This window comes from Lycorma delicatula, chromosome 5, assembly GCF_047948215.1.
Source record: "Lycorma delicatula isolate Av1 chromosome 5, ASM4794821v1, whole genome shotgun sequence".
Taxonomy (NCBI): domain Eukaryota; kingdom Metazoa; phylum Arthropoda; class Insecta; order Hemiptera; family Fulgoridae; genus Lycorma; species Lycorma delicatula.
In genome coordinates this window covers 169,140,180-169,162,752 of record NC_134459.1, presented here as the reverse complement: position 1 = coordinate 169,162,752, position 22,573 = coordinate 169,140,180, and the positions used below count along the sequence as shown (strand labels likewise).

The following is a 22,573-nucleotide window of genomic DNA, read 5'->3' as shown; positions in this document are numbered from 1 at the left end:
ACAGTGAAAATAAAAAAAAAAAATTATTTGTAACAAGTACTTACATAGTTATTTCTCTACATAGTCGCCACTCCGATTTAGACATTTGTTGTAGCGTGGTACCAACTTTCCAATACCCTCGTCATAGAACGGAGCCTGTGTTTTCAGCCATGTTTCAACGCTGCTCTGCAGCTCGATGTATGTGCCAAGATGTAGTCCTAGCCAGAGTTTCATGTGAGCAAAGAGGTGAAAATCGGATGGAGCCAAGTCCGGGCTGTATGGTGGGTGATCAAACACTTACCAACGAAAACGCTGCAGGAGCTTCTTTGTTACAGCTGTAGTATGCGGCCGAGCATTGTCATGAGAAAGACAATGCCTGATGACAACATTCCTCTCCGCTTATTCTGAATTCCCTTCGTAGTATTCCCTTCGCAGTATGAGGCTGCAGTGATGGTCGTGCCATGTTTCATGAATTTCACCAAGAGAATCCAATCCGGTCCCAGAAAACAGTAGCCATACACTTTCTGTTGGAGAAGGTTCGCTTGAACTTCTTTGGTTTAGTGGGAGAAAGAGAATGTATCCACTGTTTGGATTATTCTTTTGTTTCTTCAGTTTCGAAATGGACCCATGTCTCGTCCCCTGTGACAATTTTGTTCAAAAAATCTTCTCCTTCATTGTGGTAGCGCTGGAGAAACGTTAGGGAGGCGTCCATTCTCATTGTTTTGTGATGGTCGGACAGCATCTTGGAAACCAATCTCGCACACAGTTTGCGGTACTGAATTATCTCATTCATAACGGTGTAGAGAACTGACCTTGAAATTTCAGGAAACGAATCACTCAATACAGAAATTTTGAACCGACTATTTTCTCGAATTGCCTAATCTACGCGCTCAACGAGATCGGTTGACACTCGCTTCCTTCCCTGACCACCTGCATCATGAACATCTGTACGTCCTGCTTTAAAGTTCCTGCACTTTGCTGTCACTTATTGAAGTTTCACCGTAAACATTACTTATTCGCTGATGAATTTCAGCTGCATTACACCCCTCAGCCTGAAGAAATCGAATTACCGCACGCACTTCACACTTGACGGGAGATGCTATGGTTGTAGACATGTTTACGTGTTCGGAACTAAACGAAGTGACGCGGCGTAATTGAAGACCATACTTGAGACACTGCGCGACACATATACGCAAAGGTTCATCCGATTTTTGCGCGGGTTTTTATTTCGCGACCGATCGGACCTTGAAAAAAAAATAACCCTCGTATTTACGAAAGTTACATATATAATAAAAGAAAAATGTGAAGAAATTTTGTAAAATTAAGAAAAGTGGTAGGATTTCAAGTACATACCGTATTTACTCGCTTAATTCACGATAAAATTCACACACTTTAATTTTTAAACAATATTTTTAAAAATTATACAGCCGAATAAAAATAATTTTCTCACTGGTTATCATATTTTTTGTTTTTTTCTTTTTCTGGTTAGCCTCCTAGAATTACCGTTCAGGTATTACTTCAGAGGATGAATGAGGATGATATGTATGAGTGTAAATGAAGTATAGTCTCAGTTGGACCATTCCTGAGATGTCTGGTTAATTGAAACCCAACCCCCAAAGAACACTGGTATCCACGATCTAGTATTAAAATCCGTAGAAAAGGAACTGTCTTTACTAGGACTTGAAAGCAGGAACTCTTGACTTCCAAATTAGCTGATTTGGGAAGACGCGTTTACCACTAGACCAACCCGGTGGGTTGGTTATCACATTTTAGTTTCATTATAAACCTACGTAAAATTGTTCCCTCACATAAATCAAGTACTTACTTTTAGATAAAAATGTTTGGTCAAGAAAGTGTGTGAATAACACAAATAAATACTATATTAGATACGGTAACATCGTAGCAATTTAGAAAATTCCTGCAAATCGTTGGTTACACTAAGTTCTCGAGATCTAAATCTCTCTCCTTAATTTAAATTATCGATATAAGACCTACTTTCTATGGAAATTTAAAGAATTCAAAAGGAAAAAAACAATATCTTGTTAATTATATTACATTGTTTTGTAATTTATAATTAAATGTTTCTTAATTTGGAAATTTTAAATTGAAATTTAGCAGATGTTTTTGACATTTAAATTGGAAAGTTAATCATAAACGCAAAAACAATTTCCTTTATAATTATGTTATAATTTATATATGAAATCTATTTTTTGCTATAGAAAGTCCATAAATGAATAACTCCGTAATACTGTATTTTGTAATTTATTATTCTATTAATGGTTCCATGAAATACGCAGTATTAAATAACCGCTAAATTATTTACGTCCTTTTATTTCTGTGCATAAACTGAAAAATTAACAGTTTTTGACGAACAAAACTATGGAAAATAGTGGCTGAACTTTAAATAAAAAATAACTTTTTTTTTCAAATACTAATTGTCGACTATTTTGATCAAAAATTAGATTACACATTCGAATCAAGGTAGAACATATATATCAAACAATATATACATCAAAAGTACTACTATTATTCGTTGCAATCGAGAAAATAAATTTTTAAATCTAGATTTTTCAATTCTGGAATAAAATATTTACGAAAATGATTTCATTAATGGAAAAATAAATTCCTATATTTTTTCGTAATTTGTATATTTATTTTCTTAAAATTTGTTATCAATTTTCCTAATTATTCTAAATATTTTTTTACTTCTATTAAATACAAATTTTAAAAATTATATAAATTTAGTAGCAATTAATTAAAAAAAAAAAAAAATGACATCTATTTTATTGATGTTTATTAATAGTATTACTAATTCATAGAAAACATTTTTTTAGAACAGTTTAAATTTATTATCAAACAGAGATCATTAATTTTGTCCAATTGAATACTTTCACTGATCCTAAGTGAATTTCTTTGAGATCAATGTAATCTACTACAATGAAATTATTATTATTATTAGACTTACGAATTTAATTTTAATTAATAAGTAAACCGGGCGAGCTGACCTGTCCCACTAGACTTATGATCGTCGGACGGGGGCCCCGTTTGAGTAAACAACTCCCTGGCCTGTGCTTTGCTTTGTTGTGGATCCGGCCCATGGGGTACGGTGTGAAAAAAAAAATCTTGGTAACAGCGAGAATGTCCGGCGACTGAAATGCGTACATGTGCTGGACTTGGGGGGGGGGACTGTTCAATACCACATATGTGATGAGCACCTTTCTATGCCTTGATGAGAAGCCTAGCTCCTTCCATTTATCTCTATTAGATTGTTTTATTACTATTTGTTTGTCTGCACTTGTTGTTTAGTGATGATACAAATTTTTGTTTGTTTGATTTTCGTTAGACCTTTGTGAACACTTGTACTTATGTAGTCATATTCAGTGCGAGTGTATATATATATATATATATATAATTTTTATATATATGTATATTTTATTGAGGATGTTCGTTAGAAACCCCTCATTCATGTGCTATTTGTAATCAGATTTACTTGTGACCTCTTAGTCGGAACCGGTTATAAATAAAAAAATTGCAAGGCAAAACAAATTATATACTACATAAGGAGCATTTTTTTAAATATTATTTTTAATTAGTTTTGTTAATGTAATCATTAGTTAAATTATGATAATATTATTTTTATAAAATAAATAAATATAAAAGTTTAAGTATTTTATAAAAGAGCCTGTTTTTATATATATCTAAAAAATCTCGGTTTAACCTCTTTATTCGGTAGCCCACTTAACCTGATAATACGGTAAGTCGTTGGGAAATGATCCAGAATAAAAAATTGTAATTGGTTACTTCTGCTGTTAAGTATATATTTTATGATTAGAGTTGTCCACAACCAGGCTATGAAAAACATACATAATCACGTAAAAAAAAAAAACAAACGTTCTCCGTTAGTTTAGAAAATGTCATTCAAATAATTGAGATGGATCGTTTTCTAATTGTTTCATAAAAAAACAGCTCGGCCATTCCATATTTTTCACGAGGACATACAAATATAAAAAGGGAAACTACAGTTTTTCTAGAGTAGTCGATTAAAATATTTATAAATGAAGTAAACAGAAATAGTTATGTATTGTATCTTTTAGATAATTAATGCAGTTGCGTATTTTTTTAAATATAATATTTTATTATATATATATATTTTTTTTTTACGTAATTAAAAGAATAGTAATCTATAAAGAAATAAAGAGTTGTAACTTTTGATCTACTTACTTTAGTTCTAAAACTACATGCTTCATACATAGAAACATATTCTCGTAGCTAATACTACAGAGTGTCCCATATAAAACGCAACCCATCAATCACTCATCCATGAAATTTCAAAAGTCAACCTACTCCCCTACTCGTTACTGAAATGGACTCGTCCAACATCTGAACATCGCGGCGACGCAGTAGAACACTACCGATAGTAACAACAATGCAATCATAACGTTCAGTGTATTGCTACAGACAAGATGGTGTTTTCGCTAGATGAACGTGTTTTCATTGTCGAGTCGTACTTCGGTACGAAATCAGCGGTTGCAGTGCAAGATTTGTTTCGCCATAAGTACCCGGATAAACCGGCTCCTAACAAAACATCAGTATTAAGGTTAGTCGCAAAATTTAGAGAGACCGGTTCTATTAATAACAAGGTACACAAAAGATCTGCGTCAGTGTTGAATACAGATACGGTCACTGAAATCAAAGACCGATTACTCGCCTCGCCAAATAAATCGATCTGACGTTTGTCTGCTGAAATTAATTTGTCAAAATCGACTATTCATCGGGCCACCAAACGATTGCAATTACGACCTTATCGCATTCAAACGGTTCATCGACTTCTTGAGCCCGACAAAGAAAAACGGCTACAATATTGTCAACGGCTCCGTCGATTTCTGCGTAAGGGAATTAATGTTATGGATTCGTTATTTTTCACAGATGAAGCACGGTTTCATTCAGATGGCTACGTAAACAGCCAAAACAGTAGAATTTGGAGTGCTGAAAATTCCCACGTTTATCACGAAAAACAATTACACCCGCAGAAGTCGGGCGTGAGGTGCGCGATATCGCGGAAGAAACAAATCGGTCCTATTTTTTTCGAGTACACCATTAATGCAGAACGATATCAGGATATTTTATTTCAGTTCATTGCACTCTTGGAAGAGGAAGACAGATACTGCTGGCTACAACATGACGGTGCGACATCGCACTACGCAGGTTCAACTTCTGATTTCGTCGAGGAATTCTTTAGGAATCGTGTTATCGGTCGAGGCTTGTGGCCACCAAGATATCCAGATTTGACTGCGGCGGATTTTCTTCTATGGTGTTACTTCAATGAAAAAGCCGTTCAATTTAATGTCGGAAAAATGTTTTATGATAAAGCCAGTAAAAAATTGAACAAAATCAGGAAAAATCAGCATTTTATTTATTGTAAATTATATACTATAAAATGTTTTACGCAAGTTATTTTACAATTTATTACTATTGTCACTTTAAATTTTATTTCTCTTATTTTCCCAAAATTAATAATTTGATATGTATCAAAAATATATTTGGTTTGCGACGAACGATAACTTTTTTTAATTTCTGGAGTACCGTGCATTTAATGCACTCAAGTATATTTTTAAGGTACGGAAATAAAGTTAGTAAGCGGAAAACATAAACTCAATTGAGTAAGACTAGTGTTCTTGTTCCAGATTGTCTTAAGATCAGTTTTAAGATATCTTACCATTAATATAATTTTAATTCAGATGAAAATATTAAGAAAAAACACAGATAAAATAATTAAAACGAATATCAGCTGCCATATTTTTTAATACGGCTAACTTTTGATATACAAGGTGACTCTAAAACCGGTTTGGACGTATGACACATCGCTATGAGGCGTGCAAAAATAACCTTGATAAAATACAAAGTTTTCAAGACAAGTTTGCGAAATCCATAGCAGAATCACCGTGGTTTGCTCGGAACGAGGAATTTCACGACTGCCTTGGATATGTTCGCGACGAGATCAAACGATTCGGTTGAAGTTACAGACAGGGATTAGAAAGTAATGAAACTTTCTAGCAGTTTATCTCCTAGAAAATAGTGAAGATGTCCGGTGACTGAATCACATACACATACGTGCTGGACTTGGAGTATCTGAGTGATAATTGAGCTGATATGGTATCAGATATGTGATGTACATTTTTACTGTAACGATTTAATTAGTTAATATTTCGTCAAAATCGGTAATAGATTTTTATAAAAAATTGTTATAACAGATGGTAACGTAACAACAAATGGTATGATACATTTTTTTTATAAAAATTTTAATCATCTTATAAAAAATACTTCTAAATTATGAATATTTGAAAATAAAATTTTCAGAATTTATTTTGATGTCGACAATAAATAACACAATAACATACACACTCTCTCATGGATTATGATTATTATAAAATACATAATATAAAATTGAAAAAAGCTTACAAAAATGTTTTAATATTTTCCTGGTATTGCTTATTTATTCTTTTACGAAGAAAAAATAATGATAAATTAAATTAACCAAAAAAAAAAAAACGCTTTAAAATTCAAAAAATCGATATATTTAAAGTTTGATGGGCTCCTCCACCCCAGTGTAACCACCGAAGTAATTTTTGTATTTGGTCACAAACTACTATTATGCCTAGAAAGATATAAAAAAAGGTTCGGTTAAAAATATGTAATAAATAAAAAGATAACTTTTTCAATTTTTAAAGAAGGGGGATTTTGGGGCAAATTAAAAAAAAAACACTTAACGTAAAGTGGGGTTATGTTTGCAAAATTCTGAGAAAATTAAACCCAAACATTTACACGCAAATTACCTCATACACACGAGACTGGACAAAATTTGACGATTTATCCAATAAAAAATTATTAAACTTTAAAAATTACGTATGTGCGTACATACGAACATTATTACTCCCCCACCTTTTTTGTTTTTGAGGGTCCTTGGGTCAAAAACGTACAAAAAAAATCATATCCCATTTTTTGACTGATTTTTTAACATAATTTCCTTCTAGCAGCATTGGTTTATAGAAATGATACGTAAAATTAGAAAACCTAAAGGAACCTTTTCTCCTTAAATATCAATCAAATATCAAATATTAATTGGGTTTATCTGAAGTAATCCCAATAATGTAAAGTAAATCAAAAGAAAACAAAGAAAAATATAAAATTATGATATATATATATATTTTTTTTTTCAGTAGAATTAACGAAATTGAAATCTATTTTTACTACAAAAGGAACCTTTTCTCCTTAAATATCAATCAAATATCAAATATTAATTGGTTTTATCTGAAGTAATCCCAATAATGTAAAGTAAATCAAAAGAAAACAAAGAAAAATATAAAATTATGATATATATATATATATATATTTCTTTTTTCAGTAGAATTAACGAAATTGAAATCTATTTTTACTACAAAAGGCTTTTTTTCAAGTTAAAAATAGAATATTTATAAATGCAAGATAAATTGAAAAAAAATCTTTTCTTGAACGGTGAATATTTTTCTTCAAAAGCGACATATATATATTCTATGTATTCCCTTCAAAACATATATATAAATATGTCGAAACAGGTAGATAAAGATGTTTATTTTCTTACTAAAAAAAATGATAGTACGGATAATATTCCATCATACTTTTTACTTCTCATCTGAAAAAGTTTTACTACTGAAAGTAAAGGTGACGTCAAACGGAAATAACGTCAAATCGATCGGTATATCTGCTATATATAAAGAAAACCAAATTACACATTAATAATAAACATTAAAGATTACAAATCGCTCCTTTTTTCCCACTACGTTAAATCAAACAGTCTACGAGCAAAATTCTTTTTAATTAAGACGACATAAAAAAAATGTTATAAATGAAGAATTTACCATATCAAATATTTTATTTAAAAAAATAACTAAATAAAAAATATTGTTAAACTTTGAAATTTGTTACTTACAGACAACGTTTAACGTGATAGTGTCTTCCAAACCGGAACCAGGAATTTTAGGATTAACACCGTGACATTTTAATTGATGATTATCATCTTCAGGTGCTGGTGAAAATACAACAGTGCTCGTAACAACTGTCTCATTAACCCATTCATCCATCTATAAAACAAAAAAATAAATAATTTTGTAAGAAAATGTAACTTCATTTTTATGTATAATAATAAAACATATTGCATGATTATTGATGTTAGTGTTAAGAGATTAAATACAAATATTATAAAGAACTATTGTTTGTTTCTTATGTTTTTCAAATCACGGCCAAACAATATAAAAAAAATTATAAGTGTAGTATCCAAACTTATTTAATTATGAACTAAACTAAAAAAAAACTTTTCTAAACCATAAAATTATTTCTGTAGTAAAATATACTGTTACACTCATTCTAACAACAGGAACACCAGTTCTCACTTTATGAGAAACTTTAGTTGCGTACTACCATTACGTTGTAATTCAAAGCGTAAATACAGAAGTTAACCTATGTAAACTCTTAACTATTTGATACAGTTAAACATCAGTATATATATAAAATTTTGCAAATACATCTACTTCAAACCGATTTATTTTCCGAAGTGAGACCAGTGTATGGGATGTTTCATAGCCAATTTTTGAGATTAGCTATGAGAAATATTAAACGGTCACCATATTTTTAACATTGTCATCGGCTGAAATTTTTTTATGTTAATTCTTTTTTTTTAAATCTCTAAGATAATATTTTATAACTGTACCCTTTCCAATTATAAGTTTTGAGTCGCTTTCCTAAGGAAGATTGAGGTGCAATCGTAACGAAAAGTAGATTGCTTTTAAGAAGAAGCAATTAGCAAATTAAAAATATTTTTTTAGTTTTCACCGTTGAACTGTTGTTTAAGAGAGAATACTGTAAGCCAATCTTGAAGCTAGTGTGAAAAATATTAAATAACCACAATTTTTTTGCAGGGTTGTCGCAGTCAGAATTTTTTTTACCCACCGGGTTGGTCTAGTGGTGAACGCGTCTTCCCAAAACAGCTGATTCGGAAGTCATGAGTTCCAGCGTTCAAATCCTAGTAATGCCAGTTAATTTTATACGGATTTGAATACTAGATGGTGAATACCGGTGTTTTTTGGTGGTTGGGTTTCAATTAACCACACATCTCAGGAATGATCGAACTGAGACTGTACAAGACTACACTTCACTTACACCCATACATATCATCCTATGAAGTTATTATCTGAACGGTAATTCCCAGAGGCTAAAGAAAGAAAGAAGTTGAAGTCCGAAGTTTTTTACGCCAAATAAGTTTTTCAATTCTCTTTAAAATAATGTGTCACAACCCTACCTTTTCCATTTAAAACTTTTGAATTGCTCTCCCTGGGGAATTGTGGTGGGGAAGTTTCCTACGTAAAGTAGATCGCAATATAATGAGTACATATAGTAATGTTTAAGTAAGTACTTAAACATTACTATAGACAAAGCTATATGACATGACAAGTGTCATGTCATATAGCTTTGTCAATTTTTAATAAAATTGTTTATACAGGTAGAGAGAGTGAGTGAGATACGGAGAAAATGAAAGAAAGATATATATATATTATTTAATGCATGGCTTCCTTTGGTAAATAGTTTTTTCTAGAGCGCAAGTTGAGTATAGACAGTCACAATTTGCCAAATCTACGTTTACGTAATTAGAATCATTGATTGAATTATTTCTTAATTTTGTACGTATTCACGGTTTATATTAATGATTCCTTGTACGCCTATTAAATTACATTTACACATTTTTTTAAAATGAAAAAGTACAAAAAATTTTATTTCATTAATAAGGTCTGATACTTTTCATATTCTTTTTTTTTCATTGTTATTATTGAACTATTATTTATTGTTAAAAAATTAAAATAAATAATATAATTAAAATATTTCAATATATTTAATTTAACCCTAGAATGGTACGTATACGCCTATTAGACGTAGTTCAGTAGTTGAACAGCCGCCATTTTGTTTTGGAGGAGAATAATACCCCTGTCTTCTAGATATACTACACCTGACTCTCCATTGGAGGATTAGTGTACTTCAAACCTCAGAAGTGTTCACATCAAGGTCAGTGCATTTTTTCTAACAAATCCTACCACGCCTCTCAGGCGTGTTGGTACTATTCTTGATGCATTTTTTTTTTTGCTAAATATAGCAAGCTATAATGCTTACATTATTTATTTGCACAATTTTTTTATGAAAAATAATGGTGACAAGAAGCCTTTGTCAAGATTTCACTTCCTCATGAAATCGGCCGATCAACTGTCAATTCCGTGGATGATGGAGAGACTGAAACAGTCACACATGCCTCACAATCTACGAAGCATCATAAAAGTTTGTCTCGGTGTGACGGATGCACCTGTTGAAATACAAGCGGCATCAAAATCTGAAAAAAGGCAGTATTGTACGTACTGTTCTTATAAGAAGAAAAGATTGAGTAAAATGACCTGCTGCAACTGCAGAAAGCCAGTGTGTGGCGAACATTGTTTCAACATTTGCCAAGTTTGTAAAAAATAATAAATTTATGACCAATTTTTGTTTAAATCTCATTAAAGTGTTTTTTATATACCTCATCCTTTCATTTAAACATTTTTACCTGCTTGAAAAAATTCCTGGGAATCGAATTCAAATTTATTTTCTATAATGATGTTTTCTTACTTGCAGTTTTGTTTAATATTTTAATTCTAAGAGCCATTTTTCATTCTATGATATGTAGTAAGTATGCAAATAGAAGAAGATTTAACATTTATTGACATTTACAGAATTTAAAATATTTATTATACCATTTTTTGGCACTTTTCAGGGCTGTACGTCTATAAGACGTATAGGTCCATTCACTATTGTTGTGTGTAGGTACTATTCTAGGGTTAAAAAAAAAAAAGTTAATAAAAGGAGACGAAGTCTTATTCGAACCAATGTACCTTTCCCTAAGATCCAAATATTTGATTGATTAAAGTTTTATTTGGTTATAACTCTGGAACCAATGAAAATATGTACCACTTATGATATACCGTTAAAAAGCTCTCAATGAGGGCTTATTACTGCAATTAAGAAGAAGTCAAAAACCAAATCTTTTTGGATTTCGGTCTTTTTTGGACACTTTTGGTACAGTGGATTGCAATCAAAAGGGAAGATGCACAACTAGATGATACAATAGTCCTAAATTCAAAATTTCAACATCCTACGGCTTAATCTTCCGTTATTAATTTTAATTTTGTTTCATTTTTTTCTCTCAGTGTTTCAGTGTTTCATTGTTTATTCTGTTTATCAATTAATTCTTATGATTGTTTTTTTTTGTGCTGAGATATCAGTGGTAATATTCATTGTCTTAACTTTGCGTGTGTATCTACATTGAATATTCATTATAGGAATATGAATATGTAATTTTTGGGGAGTTTCGATGGAAATCTCTTTGCATATAATTGTATGTATGTGATCATGTTTAGTTATGGTTTCTTTAATATTATAACCGACTGTAAATTTTATTTTGAGACAAAAAAAGTTACAATAATATTAATTATATATATTTTTTTTTGGTAAATTGATTTATATAATTGCTAAAATAAAATTAGCGACTCTAGGAGTGTACTTGAGAGCTTGAGCTGCAGACGTTCTGAATCCATCGTCAAGATTATTCATGATCGCGTCTTCCCAAATCAGCTGATTTGGAAGCCGAGATTTCCAGCGTTCAAGTCCTTGTAAAGCCAGTTATTTTCACACGGATTTGAATACTAGATCGTGGATACCAGTGTTCTTTGGGGGTTGGGTTTCAATTAACCACACATCTCAGGAATGGTCCAACTGAGACTATACTTCATTTACACTCATACATATCCTCATTCATCCTCTGAAGTAATACCTGAACGGTAATTCTAGGAGGCTAACCAGAAAAATAAAAAAAACAAAAAATATGATAACCAGTGATAACCAGTGATAGACCAACCAATTTTTATTGGTTGGTCTAGTGGTGAACGCGTCTTCCCAAATCAGCTGATTTAGAAGTCGAGAGTTCCAGCATTCAAATCCTAGTAAAGTCAGTTATTTATACGCGGATTTGAATACTAGATCGTGAATACCGGTGTTCTTTGGTGGTTGGATTTCAATTGACCACACATCTCAGGAACGGTCGAACTGAGATTGTACAAGACTACACTTCATTTTCACTCATACATATCATCCTATTTCATCCTCTGAAGTATTATCTAAACGGTAGTTACCGGAGGCTAAACAGAAAAAAGAGAGAGAAAAAGAGAGATTATTCATGATATCCTTTCAAGGATAAATAAGACTGTGACATTACTATGGGTCCCTGGCCATTGTGGCATCTTCGGGAACGAACGGGCTGATGAGGCTGCTAAGGGAGCGGCAATAAATGGCGTCCCAGTACAGTTGACATGTGAGAGAGACTTCATGACGTTTGTCCGAGTAAAACTGCGAACTCACTGAAATTAGTTCTGGCTGCTGAGTCCTCCCACGGCATTACATAACATCCGAGAGAATTTTCTCGACAAACCTCTTTCTCATCTTAACTCGGCTAAGGATTGGACATACCAGGCTTACCCACGCTCATCTATTTGGCTCTCCTCAGCAGATTTGTGAGGCGTGCAAGGTCAAATGGTCTGTTTACCACCTGCTCTTTGATTAGCCATTCTTTTGAACCATCCGACAAAACTTAGACCTGGGTTCAGATATGAAATTTCTACTAAACCGGAAAGAAGGTATTAAACGCCTGTTGCAGTTTCTCTCCTATAGTAGATTGAAGAATACAATTTCGTGGTTTTTGTCTGATTTATGTAAATTAGTTTGTGTTTGCTGTTTCTTGTCTTTGTTTATTCTTTATTTTTCCTGTTTCTTTATTATTTATTTATGATGATGCAGTGTTGTTTTAGGCGCTAATGACTGTAACTGTTTATGCGACTATAAAAAAAAAAAAATTTATAGAAAAAAATTAATTTTTTTTAAAAATACATAAATAAATTCTCATAAAAATAAATTCACAAAGTAATATTTTATTTATTATTGAACTATTCAAATTTTCTATATGCTACATAGCATATAGCATATACTACGTATTATATACCTATATTATATATATATTTAAAATTTGCTATTATTATTATAAATATATATCGTGTAATGTGTATAATAATAAGCAACGGGATATTACAATTATATTGCAAATACTACAAACAGTATTAAAACAACAATAATACACAGGTATAAGAGCATTTATTTAATACTCTATAAATAAATAATAACTAACATGATCAAATTTACTGGATGTATTTTATAAATTGAAATATACAACGGGGATTAAAAAGCGAGGGGGGGAGGTATACGGTCTGGTTCTAAACAGAACTGAGAGAAATGGAATTTGAGACGTTCAATATTAATGGAGAGTCTATCAAAGGGCGCGACATTACAAAAGATGAAGATAAGGGAAAAGGGGGACTCCGGATCAAACGACATACAGTATGTAAGCACAATGCGTGCTTAGCATAGGAAATAAGTGAACTGATACCAGAAGCACTTTCATTCCTGTAACATCCCTTCTAACACTCTCCTTCCTTACAATGTATTTCTCCTTTATGGTTCGGTCTCAATCAGTATTATAGCTGTTAATATTGCTTTATTTTAAACGTAATTTTGTGTAACTTGTTTTATATATTAATTAATACCGAATTCCACGTAACTTACCAATTATTTATTTTAATATTACATTTCTTATAATATACGTTAAATACATGTAAATGATTAGTTGAGTTTTAAAAAGAAATAAATAAAAAAGTAAATGAAAAAGAGAAGTGTTTATTTTATATGACCTTATTTGTCAAAGTTAATGACTGTGATTAACATTCTTCTAGAAATAAATTTAACAGCTAGCAATTAAGGATCAAGAAATAAAATATAATAAACTTTAAAAGAAAATTACATAAAATAAATATACGATACAAAGCAAACTTAATATTCTTTACGTGTTATAATCACACTAAATGTAAATTACTATGTAAATCATAAAAAGTAATTCAATGAATTTTTCATACAAATCTTTATAAAATATCCGTTAATGAAAAATCTACTTCTTGATTGTTTTATAAATTTTTTTTTTCTCTATAAAGAAGAAAACATTAAAAAATTATAATTTACACAGTTATACAGTTCCTGTATAATTCCTCATTAGATGTAGTTATGTTCCTAAATACAGCGACTTTAATCAAACCACATATAAAGATTAAAATTAATAAATTGAGTAATTAAATCAGTTACTTCAACTGTAATAAAACTGTTAATTTCCAACACCGATTTAGCATCAATTTATAGTGCGGCCTTCTTCACAATCAGCTGTTTGGATCGTTCATATTACTTAATCGCATAAATGCTAAGGTCTACTTGTACTTTCTTCAAGAAGGATTTCGGCAGCTGATTGAAGGTGTTCCTCCAGCGCTGAGACGCTAATTGTAATTCCAGCACGCTGGCGCGCCTATCCACTTCTCTTGTGCAGTTTCCACTCACTTATATCATCATTTCTCTGAGAAATGAATCGATCATGGTAATCCACATTCCTGGCCACCAAAATCGCCTGATGTAACACCTTTAAATTTTGGCGTCTGGAAGTAGATGAAAAATATTGTACATAAAACAAAAATACATTTTTTGAGGACTCTCATAATACATTCATAATACGCATTATGAATGTGGGTGAGCAACTTGAGAACAGCCCTGAAAAACTAGGAATGAACTACAGAAGCAGTTCAAAAGCGCGCAAGAAATGTGTTGAAAATAGCGGGTTTATTTTTTATCATTTTATAAACTGGTATAATGCATTTTGGTCTAGTGTACTGCTTGTAAATAAAATACGATTTTTTCTAAAGTTTCTTTATTTTGTTCAAATTATCTTACACCATTCTGTTCAGAATTAAATTTTCTAGAAGTTTCGTTTATTTATTTACAACAGAGGAACATGATGATATGGGATTCATATGCTACAGCTGCTGCAGTAGAATATGAAATACGTTTTTCAAATTGCAGGATTCCAGATTCCAAAAAAATTAGCACGAAGTTTAGCAAACTTCGGGAAGTAGGTTCACTACCTAGTATTCGTACCAGTTACGAACGATCTGTCCAACACGACGTTGTTATTGATGAAATTATTATCGATGCAGTTTAGCGCAGCCCAAGCGAAATGCGTTGAAAATGGCGGGTTCATTTTTGAAAATTTATTATAAACTGGTATATAAAATGCAATTTGGTTTAGTGTACTTTTTCTAAACAAAATTCGAATTTTTCTAACTAATCTTTGTTTATTCAACTTATTTTACACCATTTTATTCAAAATTAAATTCGCTGTTTTAAAAATTTTTGTGTATGTATTGCTCATTTAACAAAATTATTGAACGTCAAACACTTTTCCAGTTTGACGTTGAAGTACGGATTTTAATCCAAATTTATTGGTTTCATCGCAAATTTCTCGTAAACTACAGCAGATACGGTTCCGGGACCTATTTTATTCGATTTTTCCGGTCAAAGACCAAAACTAATTTTGTACCTTAATTAACGTCCTAAAAATTTCAGTACGATTTCATTTCAACCGGGTGGCTGAAATTCTAGAGAAATCTTTCACTAGCTGTAAATCGCAAACGAAGCATTTTAGGATATTTATTTTTTTTTACGGAGCATACAGGAAAGTTAAGGAAAATTTTGGGGTACATAAATTAAAATCTAATAATGTGTTAAACAAAGATGGTACACCAATATATAATACGAAAGGTAAAGTCGATAGATGGGTGGAATATATTGAAGAGTTATACGGAGGAAATGAATTAGAAAATGGTGTTATAGAGGAAGAAGAGGAAGTTGAGGAGGATGAATTGGGAGAAACAATACTGAGATCTGAATTTAAGAGAGCATTAACAGATTTAAATGGCAGAAAGGCCCCTGGAATAGACGGAATACCTGTAGAATTACTGCGCAGTGCAGGTGAGGAAGCGATTGATAGATTATACAAACTGGTGTGTAATATTTATGAAAATGGGGAATTTCCATCAGACTTCAAAAAAAGTGTTATAGTTATGATACCAAAGAAAGCAGGGGCAGATAAATGTGAAGAATACAGAAAAATTAGTTTAACTAGTCATGCATCAAAAATCTTAACTAGAATTTTATACAGAAGAATTGAGAGGAGAGTGGAAGAAGTGTTAGGAGAATACCAATTTGGTTTTAGGAATAGTATAGGGACAAGGGAAGCAATTTTAGGCCTCAGATTATTAGTAGAAGGAAGTTTAAAGAAAAACAAACCAACATACTTGGCGTTTATAGACCTAGAAAAGGCTTTCGATAACGTAGACTGGAATAAAATGTTCAGCATTTAAAAAAAATTAGGGTTCAAATACAGAGATAGAAGAACAATTGCTAACATGTACAGGAACCAAACAGCAACAATAACAATTGAAGAACATAAGAAAGAAGCCCTAATAAGAAAGGGAGTCCGACAAGGATGTTCCCTATCGCCGTTACTTTTTAATTTTTACATGGAACTCGCAGTTAATGATGTTAAAGAACAATTTAGATTCGGAGTAACAGTACAAGGTGAAAAGATAAAGATGCTACGATTTGCTGATGATATAGTAATTCTAGCCGAGAGTAAAAAGGATTTAGAAGAAACAATGAACGGCATAGATGAAGTCCTACGCAAAAACTATCGCATGAAAATAAACAAGAACAAAACAAAAGTAATGAAATGTAGTAGAAATAACAAAGATGGACCACTGAATGTGAAAATAGGAGGAGAAAAGATTATGGAGGTAGAAGAATTTTGTTATTTGGGAAGTAAAATTACTAAAGATGGACGAAGCAGGAGCGATATAAAATGCCGAATAGCACAAGCTAAACGAGCCTTCAGTAAGAAATATAATTTGTTTACATCAAAAATGAATTTAAATGTCAGGAAAAGATTTTTGAAAGTGTATGTTTGGAGTGTCGCTTTATATGGAAGTGAAACTTGGACAATCGGAGTATCTGAGAAGAAAAGGTTAGAAGCTTTTGAAATGTGGTGTTATAGGAGAATGTTAAAAATCAGATGGGTGGATAAAGTGACAAATGAAGAGGTATTGCGGCAAATAGATGAAGAAAGTAGCATTTGGAAAAATATAGTTAAAAGAAGAAACAGACTTATAGGCCACATATTAAGGCATCCTGGAAGGACAGGTAGAAGGGAAAAATTGTGTAGGCAGGCCACGTTTGGAGTATGTAAAACAAATTGTTGGGGATGTAGGATGTAGAGGGTATACTGAAATGAAACGACTAGCACTAGATAGGGAATCTTGGAGAGCTGCATCAAACCAGTCAAATGACTGAAGACAAAAAAAAAAAAAAAACAAGTAGAATAGGTTATGAAAAACTTCGTGATACACTGAATACAGCTGAATAATTATAACCTTTTGAAAAAATCTGATGTGGGTACCACATGACTTCCTTGTATGCTTATTAAACTATAGATACACATTTTTTTTTTTTTAATGAAAGTACATAATAAAATTTTATTTCATTAATAACTTCTCATATTTTTTTATGGTTATTATTGAATTATTATTTATCGTAAAAATTTGTTTACAATCGGAGGTAAAGAATTATTAATAAATCAATGTATTAAAATTATAAAAAAAAGTTAAAGAAAAGGAAATAAGTCTGATTCGAATCGATGTGCCCTTTTAAGACCCAAATATTTCATTAATTAAATTTTGTTTTGGCTATAACTGTGGAACCAATGAAAATAAGTACCACATAATATATATCGTTGAAAAGCTCTCAATGAGGACTTACTACTGCAGTTATGAAAAAGTCCAAAATCCAAAGTTTTGGATTTTGGGTGTTTATGGACACTTTTGGTCCAGTTGATTGTAATCAAAAGAGGAGTGTGCACAACTATATGTTATAGCAGTCCTCAATCCAAAATTTCAACATCCTACGGCTAATCGTTTTTGAGTTATGCGAGATAAATACGTATGTATTTTTTTTCGCCAGATGTCATGCCGAAAAAAAATAGATTCAGGATGGTCAAAATTTTCGCGATTACAATACTTCCTTTACATTTTACAAGGAAGTAAAACTATATTTCTCTCTACGGTCATTTTTTAGGTTTTAGCTAAAACCTATATAACTTGTGATTACCTAAATCTAAAACTTAAACCTAAAACCTAGGAATGCATAACAGTAAATCAGGGAGAAGTAGATCAAATAAAATATTAGCGAGAGAATGATTTTCTTTACCAAAACAGATTCTTATGCACAACCTCTCCATCAAACATTATAAAGACAAAGGACTTATCTCAAACGGGTTCCTAAATCCTTAAAACGAATCCAATATGCAGTTAGAAAAAAACCAATCAGAAATCAGGGGGAAAGAAATTATCGAGGGAAAATGTTGAGTAGTAATATATGGAAGATCTATCAACAGTTAGGTCGGGTTGGAAAAACAAACTCATAACTGAAAATCTCAGGGTTCATCCAGATAATACAAACCAAGGCTTGTACCCAAAATTACATAGTGTTCCAAGTATACTAGTATTTAAATAAAATAATCTTGATTCAAATAAATTTAAGCAAGATGTTATGTTAAAACATAAATCAGCAGAACATTTTAAATGTTCAATAACTGTACTTTTAGTATTGGATTACTGGAGTTCGTTGATATGACGTACATTTACTATACTTATTAGGTTCCATTACTTCTTAGATGTAAACCAACTGATGAGTTGTAAGTCACTCCTGAAGGCAGTACAATCATTCAAAAAAAAAAAAAAAAAAAAATACTAAACATACCAATCCATTAGAGCAATTTGGGGTAAAATAGTTTCTTGTTATCTTCTACCAAGGGGAGTTGAATATATTGTTGAAATATCAACATGGAATACACATGGAAATGCAGAGTAATTTCAATTTGTTTACCAAAGAGAATTGTACAAAACACTATCATTCTACAGACACCAATTCTGCCTAGTCCAGTGTACATGAAATGGATTAAACGTGAACTGTTTCTACTTCCTTGTACGAAGTGCACAAGAAAGTATTGTAATCGAAAAAAACTTTCGTCTTCAGATTTCAACGGATATTCATTTTGATCATCTATGAATTTATTTTGACTAGTTTCGGCGTGACGTCTATGCGTACATACGTATGTATTTCGCATAATTCAAAGCGATCAGCCGTAGGATGTTGAAATTTTGGATTTCGGACTGTTATAACATCTATTTGTGCACCTTCTCTTTTGATTGCAATCGACTGAACCAAAAGTGTCCAAAAAAAGATTTCAAAAAATTGGCTTTTGGACATTTTCTTAACTGCAGTAATAAGCACTTATTGAGAGCTTTTCAACGACATATCATATGTGGTACTTATTTTCATTGGTTCCAGAGTTATAGCCAAATAAAATTTTAATAATGAAATATTTGTATTTTACAAGGGAAAGGTACATCGGTTCTAATCAGACTTCATATACGTTTTGTTTTTTAACTTTTTGTTTTAATTTAAATACTCGTATAACGATTTATTAATAAATATTAATGTCCGATTGTAAAACAATGTTTACAATTAATAATTATTCAATAATAACAATAAATAAAAAAAAATCAATGAAAAATATCAGAAGTTATTAGTGAAATAAAATGTTATGTTCTTTTAAAACTGTTTATATGTAATTTAACAGGCGTACAAGGAAGTCATGTGGTGTCCACATCATATTTTGTTTTCTAGCTTTATGCATTTTAAATTCTAATTAATTAAAAATTATATTATAAATGAAATATTTTCAATGTAATTGCAACATCGTATTATATTTCTGATTTTTATATTATTATCTAATTAGTAAAAAAAAATTATCGATTAAGAGTTTGTTATGGCCTATGATATTTGTGTATTTTGTTATTTATTTCTTTATTTATACCATGAAAATTAAATATTTAAATGATTTTGGTGGTATCTTTTTACATAAAAAATTTTTTTTTTCTAGTTTTTGTCTGATATTAATAACATTTCAATGTCTATGTTTTGTAATGTATAGTATAAAGCTGTAAAACGAAAATTAATTTAGACTAAATACATTTTACGACTGGGGATACTTTTGCTATCATAAAAACAAATATCAATATTACAAATTATAAACAGATTTAGCCGACTAAAAATACTTTAAAGAAGAGACCTGTCTATTTTTTTTTTTAACTTTATTTTTGAAACATCTATTGTATTTCACTTGTCTGAATATAACTGACAGATCTCAAACGTAACATACTGTATTACAAAACTTAGAAAAACAAAACACTTTTGGGATATTAAACAATAGAAATCAACTGTACCGGATGATATCCAAACATATATCTCTCTTGCGAAATATCTACTTTCTCATATAACTGGTTCCATCATAAGCGGAAAATTTATGAGGGTTAAGCTAAAATGTAAAAAATATGATGTAGAAACCACATGAAGTCCTTGTACGAAATTACACTATACGCATTATTTTTTTTTTTTAATGAAAAGTACATAAAATTTTATTTCATTAATAACTTCTGATACTTTTTTTGTTATTATTGAATTATTATTTATCGTAAAAATCTTTTACAATCACAGGTAAATAATTATTAATAAATCAATATATTTAAATTAAAAAAAAAGGAGATGAGTCTGATTCGAACCGATGTACCTTCTACTTGTAAGATCCAAGTATCTCATTAATTAACATTTTATTTGGCTATAACTCTGAAACCAATGGAAGTAAGTACCATTTATGATATATCGTTGAAAAGCTCTCAATGTGGGCTTATTATTTCAGTCAAGAAAAAGTCCAAAATCAAATCCAAATTTCTTTGGATTTTGGGCTTTTTTTGGTCCAGTTGATTGCAGTCAAAGGGGAGGTGGACAACTAGGTGGTAACATCTAGTTAGATGTTACAACAGCCCTAAATCTTATATTTCAACGGCTAATCGTTTTTTAATTATGCGAAGTATGTACGTACAGACGTCACGCCAAAACTAGTCAAAATGGATTCAGGAATGGTTAAAATGAGTATTTCCGTTGAAATTTGAAAACCGTAATTTTTCGCGATCATAATACTTCTTTGATTTTGTAAAAGGAAGTAAAAAATAATATCAGGTTTTTTCCATAAAGTCAGTTTTATATTCAAACGTTCATTAACTTTTAATCAATACACGTTATAACATTCAAAAACAAAAAAGAATAAATTATAAGCCTAAAATAATCTGTACCTTTTTTTCTCTAAGTTTTAGTTATTATGACACAAGGTGTTTCTAATATATTATAACAAGAAGGCTGAGATAGTTGAAATTAAGGTGAAAAAATGCCCACCTGTGTCAGGAATCAATTCCTAACAACCAGATTGCTTACATTTATTAAGTTACAACGAGCTACTAACTTTCAGTGTTAAGTGACACGGTCAGTTGGTTTCATTCTACGTATTAAATGCCGACATCAGAGATTGAATGGTAGCTCTGTGTTTTATTTCAAAAGTTCCAGGTTCGAATCCCGGTCAGGCATTACAGTTTTTATTAAATGCAAAAAATTATCATATCACATTTTTATGCAAAAACTTTACGCTTTAGTGGTGAATTATTCAACTAAAAAGTAAAATGAAAGAAAATAAGTTACTTCTTCAATATGATAATACTGTGTTCATAGATCTTAAAATTTATGTTGTGCTTAATGATTAAATTTAAATTATGTAATCAGTAAAGTAATGAAACGTAGAGTATCAGTATAGTAGTAATGTAGTATAAGACACTGTATTTCTTTACTTCCTTACTAGAAGAAAAGAATTTAATTATTATCAAACTATAGACTAACAAAAAAATCTCAGAAAAAAAATACAAGGGATTGTGATATGAGATCCAAAAAGTATGACTTCAATAAATAACTGACTGAAGAAAATGTAGTTACGGAATTTTACTTTCACTTCCAACAAATTTAATGATTATTTCGGCTGAGGATAGAGGATATTTCTACAAAAAAGAGCCACTTTTGCCAAAAAATCACCTAAAAACCTGAAATTTGATAAAGATAAAAATAAAATTCCATAACAAAATTTAAATTAACTATAAATTTTACGAAATTATTTCGTTGTTAATGATACACGATTAATTTGAATATATCAAAATGAAAACTGTTTTTTACAAGTCCTTTTAAATTATAAACATGTTTCTTTCTAATTAAACTAATTTTATTAAAACGATGCAAAGCACAACAATTTTAATGTGCTATCAATAATCTTCATTTTTACAGATAAGTGTTATTTTCCCGGCTATAATTCTTTTGTTACTATGTAACAATACAGCTACAAAGGGTCAAATATATAGATAGGTCATAAATTTCGACCAGTTTTCTCGTGAATAACGACGTTTTACGACTCCCTGAGTCCAAAGACGTAAAAAAAAATACAGAAATTTATAAAAGATGCATGTACGTACCTTTTTTTTTGATTATCTCCGGCATAGTTCAACATAAATTTTTCAAAAAGTGCTTAAAAATTCTATATATCGAGCATTCATTATTGGCATTCAATTTTGGAAAG

General features: G+C 30.9%; 1 protein-coding gene across 1 annotated transcript in view; it reads right to left on the bottom strand.

Moving 5' to 3' along the window:
* The window catches only part of LOC142325792 (neural cell adhesion molecule 1-like), a 962,523-nt gene that overhangs the window by 306,822 nt on the left and 633,128 nt on the right, over positions 1-22,573 (bottom strand). The window contains exon 7 of the mRNA XM_075367823.1: positions 7,946-8,096. Coding sequence (XP_075223938.1) covers positions 7,946-8,096 — 151 coding nt within the window. The remainder of the gene's footprint in view (positions 1-7,945; positions 8,097-22,573) is intronic.